Source organism: Poromitra crassiceps (assembly GCF_964638095.1).
Source record: "Poromitra crassiceps genome assembly, chromosome: 13".
Lineage (NCBI taxonomy): Eukaryota > Metazoa > Chordata > Actinopteri > Beryciformes > Melamphaidae > Poromitra > Poromitra crassiceps.
The window spans coordinates 8,883,270-8,888,269 of NC_139644.1; the positions used below are offsets into that span (position 1 = coordinate 8,883,270).

General features: G+C 47.6%; 1 protein-coding gene across 1 annotated transcript in view; it reads left to right on the forward strand.

Moving 5' to 3' along the window:
- The window catches only part of LOC310787344 (homeobox protein Hox-B3a-like), a 23,625-nt gene extending 22,404 nt beyond the window's left edge, over positions 1–1,221 (forward strand). The window contains 2 exon segments of the mRNA XM_083648735.1: positions 1–61; positions 63–1,221. The exon segment at positions 1–61 is cut by the window's left edge and continues 769 nt beyond it. Of these exon segments, the coding sequence (XP_083504861.1) occupies positions 1–61; positions 63–155 (154 nt within the window). The 3' untranslated portion in view covers positions 156–1,221.
- Positions 1,222–5,000: the final 3,779 nt, after the last annotated feature.

The window sequence follows — 5,000 nt, forward strand, 5'->3', positions numbered from 1 at the left end:
CACGGGGCCCATGTCAGCCGCCAACCAGCACCATGTGGGCGGGCCGGGGCCTCCCTGCGACCCCCCCCGCGCACCCGACTTACACCGAGCTGTCGGCGCACCACACCTCCACTCAGGGCAGAATCCAGGAAGCACCCAAGCTCACTCACCTGTAGCAGGTTTGGAACAAAATAACTACATGGCGTGAACTAGAGACGGGGGGCAGAGTGAGCGAGTAACGACACTAACAGAGCAGCTAACGGACTGAACCGCTGACAGAGAGAGCAGGAGACGCATGGAGCGCCCCCCACTGGTTTGTCACGCTCTCTGCCTCCACACAGGGACTCACCTGCTACTATAACACACCTAATGTCATTAGGCCACGCCCCTCATCCAATACCATTCGTGGACCCAAAACATTCCCCATACAAAATGTTTATTAAACTAATCGGTGTAAAAGTCGCTTAGAACATCTGTTAAGGATCCCCATTGAAATCAATAGTATTTTAGAGCAGTTCTGACACCAAGGTGTTTCAGGCTGTATCCCTTGGACTTTTCTACTGATACATTATCGACACATTTAGAAAAAAGATTCACAAGTTAACAAGCAACAAGTGTTTGCTCTCAGTTATAAAAAAAAACAGCTCATCTGGAGATGCAGAAAGAGTACTGCCAACACCAGCAATTAGTTGGTGGTCATCAGGTCGAAGCCACGCCCCCTGCATCGCTGCTCAATGTGTCCAGCCAGCTCCTGTAGGGGCGGAGCTAGACGCTGCAGGGCGATAGTCCAATATTATAGTGTATCATCTTTTAATGGTTTATCATCATTGATCTGAAGCATGTGGTGATGATGTCATGATTTTGGGGATTTCATGACGCAGAATGCTGCTGTCTGAACCAATTAAGGAATTTGAAAATATCCGTTTTCTTTGACATCACAACTAATGTTATCGTTCGTTCCAGTGGGATGAACATGAATTTGATTATTTAGTGTGATTTGCATGATGTGAGTCATACCGTGACATGTATCGATATATAGGCCTATATATCGATTTCGTGATATTGATTTCAGCTGTATCGCCCAGCAGACAAACAAATTAGCTTTCAATCACTAGGTCGTGTGTTTACCGCACTTAGGATTTAAAAAATTACTTTTATGACACTCCCCCCCCCCACACACACACACACACACACACACACAGCTCCCCCATTGCTAAATGAAATATAGTAGTTGAGATTTTAATGTGCGGTTAACGAGCTTGGGAGATTTACAGCTCTCCCACTCCAGGCAACACTCCAGGCTCTGGTTCTCCATCACGCACACACACACACACACACATGCACGTGCACGTGCACGTGCGCGCCCATGCAAAGACGCAGGCACACACCCTGGGTATGAGCAGCAAGTACAAACCAGTGAATTGTTCTCCTTGCCGTCTCTTTCTGTCTCGTCCACCTGTCTGTCTCTGTCCAGACTGTCCCACTGCTACTAACCTGTCTGTCTGTCTGTCTGTCTGACTGTCTGTCTGTCTGTCTGTCTGTCTGTCTGGCAGTGACAAACTCCCTTCCACAGACACCCCCCCCCCCACACACACACACACACCCTCACCCCCCACCCCCCTTCCCCCATCACTTCTACTACAGGGTTTAAGAAGCTATACGAGCTCGCAAGCTAAGCTAGCTCCCGCAGACTTACACATACATCTAATGCTAAGCTGGCTGTTGACATGTTAAAACAAACACAGCAGAGGACGTGGGAGAAAAGATTGAAAGTTCTTATTTTAGCACATCATCGACACACAGGGTAAAAAAGAAGAGTGAAGAACTCTGTATTTATTTATGTTTGGGTAAGCCCCACCTCCTCTCTCTCTCTCTCTCTCTCTCTCTCTCTCTCTGTCTCTCTCTCTCTCTCTGTCTCGATCAATCTGGAAGGGTTCACGTACATTAGCGGACACTAATGCGAAAAGGCCCACACTTTTTTATGTTGTTTTGTTTTGTTCTCACATATCTTGACTTTAACGTGGATACAGGGTATATATTTGAACAAAAATGCTTGTCCTGGAGAAACGAGCCGGTGTGTATTCACACTCTGGAAACATCAGGGATCATTTGCGGACCCCTCGGTGGTGAGGTCCGGCTCGCGGCACGTCCTTGGACAGCCCGATAACCAAAGAGTTTCCTTCCAAAATGAGAATGACTCTACTCCCACAGCACAAAGTCAAACAAACGACGGTACTTTTTTATCAGTACTCTCTTACTTTTTATTCTAGTTGTTAATTTGAGTCTTTTGTTGACACAATGAGACTTTAACAGTCTGGATCTCGTCTCACCAGGCGGATCGGAACCGTTTTGGGATCGAACTCTTTGTGTTTGGTCAAATCGAGCTGTGCGTGGTCGAGCCGCAGCTGATCCCCTCCTGCTTTATGAGCAGAGTGCAGGTTTACACCGACGCCTCCACATCCGGGCATCATTGTTGCACTTAGAGTTTACATTTTGATGGTTAAAGGTAAGAAAAATAATAAAAAAAATAATAATAAAATCTTATTTTGAAGACGGAAGGCCCTCCAATCAAAGCGTCTTTCGCCAATGTGTGTTCAAGTGAACATTCATATATAAATATTTATTTGTTATAGCCAGTTTAAAGAAGACTTTCTGTTTTGTATTATTATTATTATTATTATTTATCCTTCATGTATTTATATCGAGAAAAAATACTGTACTTTTTTAGTATTTACCTGTTATGAAAGAAAAAAACAACGTTGTGTTTCTTCTTGTCCATTGTACCGAAGTTAATTTTTTTAGTTCTTGTATTTTAGAGGAAAATAAGTAGTTTTTATGTTCCTTATGACCCTTGTACATAAATGTCTTGGCTTGTACAGGGAACAAGGCACGGGTGGCCATTGGGAACCGGCCCGTGCATAGTCAGAAGATTTAGACAAAGTATTAGCTGGAAGAAAAAAACAACGTCTTTTTGGAGAAAAACAACTTCCTTTCTTTGTCCTTTGTAGCTCTTTTTTCTTTCCTTGTTGAGAGAGTTGTCTGTCGAACAATTCTTTAATAAAATGTTATGTTATTCAGAAACATCCTTAGTCCTTTACACTGTCACCAGCTCCAAACCACATCACCCACTCTCAACAAAACCAAAGACCTTTCATATAAATAGTGACAACCCAACTTCCAGTCACTTCCTGTATCTGTGCCACCTAGGTTTCCACCTACTGCCACACCCACTTAGGAGACTAGCAAGCATGTCCGGAGTCTATTGGAGTCAATGGGAGAAGTTAACGTTATCTCACATGATGTACCGATACAGCAGGCTAGACCGAGGGATCGCTGTCAGAAAACTTCCCCGGCGCTAAAGTCGGACCGGACGCCACGGTCCAAGGTGACAAGCCAGAAATCAAAACCAAAAACATATTTGACACAAAGAACATGACTTCAGATCCACTCGCCATCTCCTTTACGCCTTTTTCAAACCAGACTGGAAGCTAAAGGCCTTGACATACGTCCGCGGCGCACCCCTCGCCGAATGCGCCAAGCGGTGTGCCGCGGTCAGCGAGCCTGCCGGCACAGCCTGCGTGCAGCTCCTCGAAAACGTGACTCGACCCAGCTGACGCGAACAGCGCGAATATAATCTAATATAGATGGGGAGATAACAGGAGAGAGTGAAAGCTATTACCAAGTATATGCACTGTATTCTCTCCTTGGACTAACTTCTATTCATTGAAATCCTATAGTGAAATCACACAATTTGTCTCGTTTTGCTGGGGACTCCCCTGCGACCCCTCGTCAAACTGTCGTTGGAGTATATAGGACCAGCTGCTGCCGGCAAGGCTCCAAGTCGAGGCGGACGCAGAATTTTTTCCTGTCGGATTTGAACAATTCACGATCCGCCTTCGCCGTTTCCCCCCGTGTGCCAACTTGATGCTTCAGAACTGAACGGGAGTGTCTGATTTCTTGACGACGGCTGTTTCACCTGCCAAGGCTGGAACAGACAAATGGACCGTCCGCGGCCAAACTTGGCTGCTGGCTAGTGTTCATCTCCAAGCCTGTTTACACGGACGATACTGTCAGAGACTGGGCCGGATCCCAGGCGAGGGAAGGGGGGGGGGGGGGGGTGGTGGAGTTTGAATCCAAGAGCCTCCTGGTGATAAAACAAACCCGATACCCAGCGCCACGCGGGAGCGCTCAGGAATCAAAGCACACACTTGATTTCCTGACTCCTTCACAGCCAGGACAGCCCGGTGTCAAACCGCGGCCTGTAACACAGCCGCTGTTCCACCGGGTCGCTGTCACGTATTGTCCAGCCTGTCAGTGTCCCGTTCTGCCTCCAAGGACCAGCAGCACCCGCCAGGTTGCCCCATTTCAACACGTTCAATTAGGTCCCAAAACTTGGTTGTTACAGTTGTGGTTTTTAATGTGGCTTACGATCTGAATCAAACCCCCGGTCCTCGCCATCGAAGGCAAACTTTTTCTCTTTCTTTTCTTTGCGCCATCTCCCGTTTTCCCACCAATCACCCCTGCCAATCTGCCCCGTTGTTGCTCCACCCCCTCTGCCAATCTTTGTAGAGTTGTAATCAGGCACATGCGTCCTCCGACACATGTGCGATCGCCAGACGCTTCTTTTCACCTGACAGCGAGGAGTTTCACCGGCAGGAGAAAGTGTGTGTACCGACCAGGACACATACCCTTAATCCGGCTTCCCACACACAGACAATTGTGCCAGTATGGACGCCCAACCAGGTCGCAGGTATCACGGGGGCTCGTACCTGCAACCCCCATGATGGGAGGCAGGGAATCTATCGCTGCACTACCCGGATGCCAGAAGGCAAACTTTATACCCATCCGCTACCCCGACCACAACGGCCTTACAGCCCCACCATTTTACCTCAGGCACCAGTTCACGATATCGCCACCTGCTGGCAGTTCCTATGTCGCCCCCTGCTGGTTTTTGCACCTTCATACACACGTCTGTTTTACACACCAATGCAAGGCAAAACGTGACACTGACATGGTTTGTC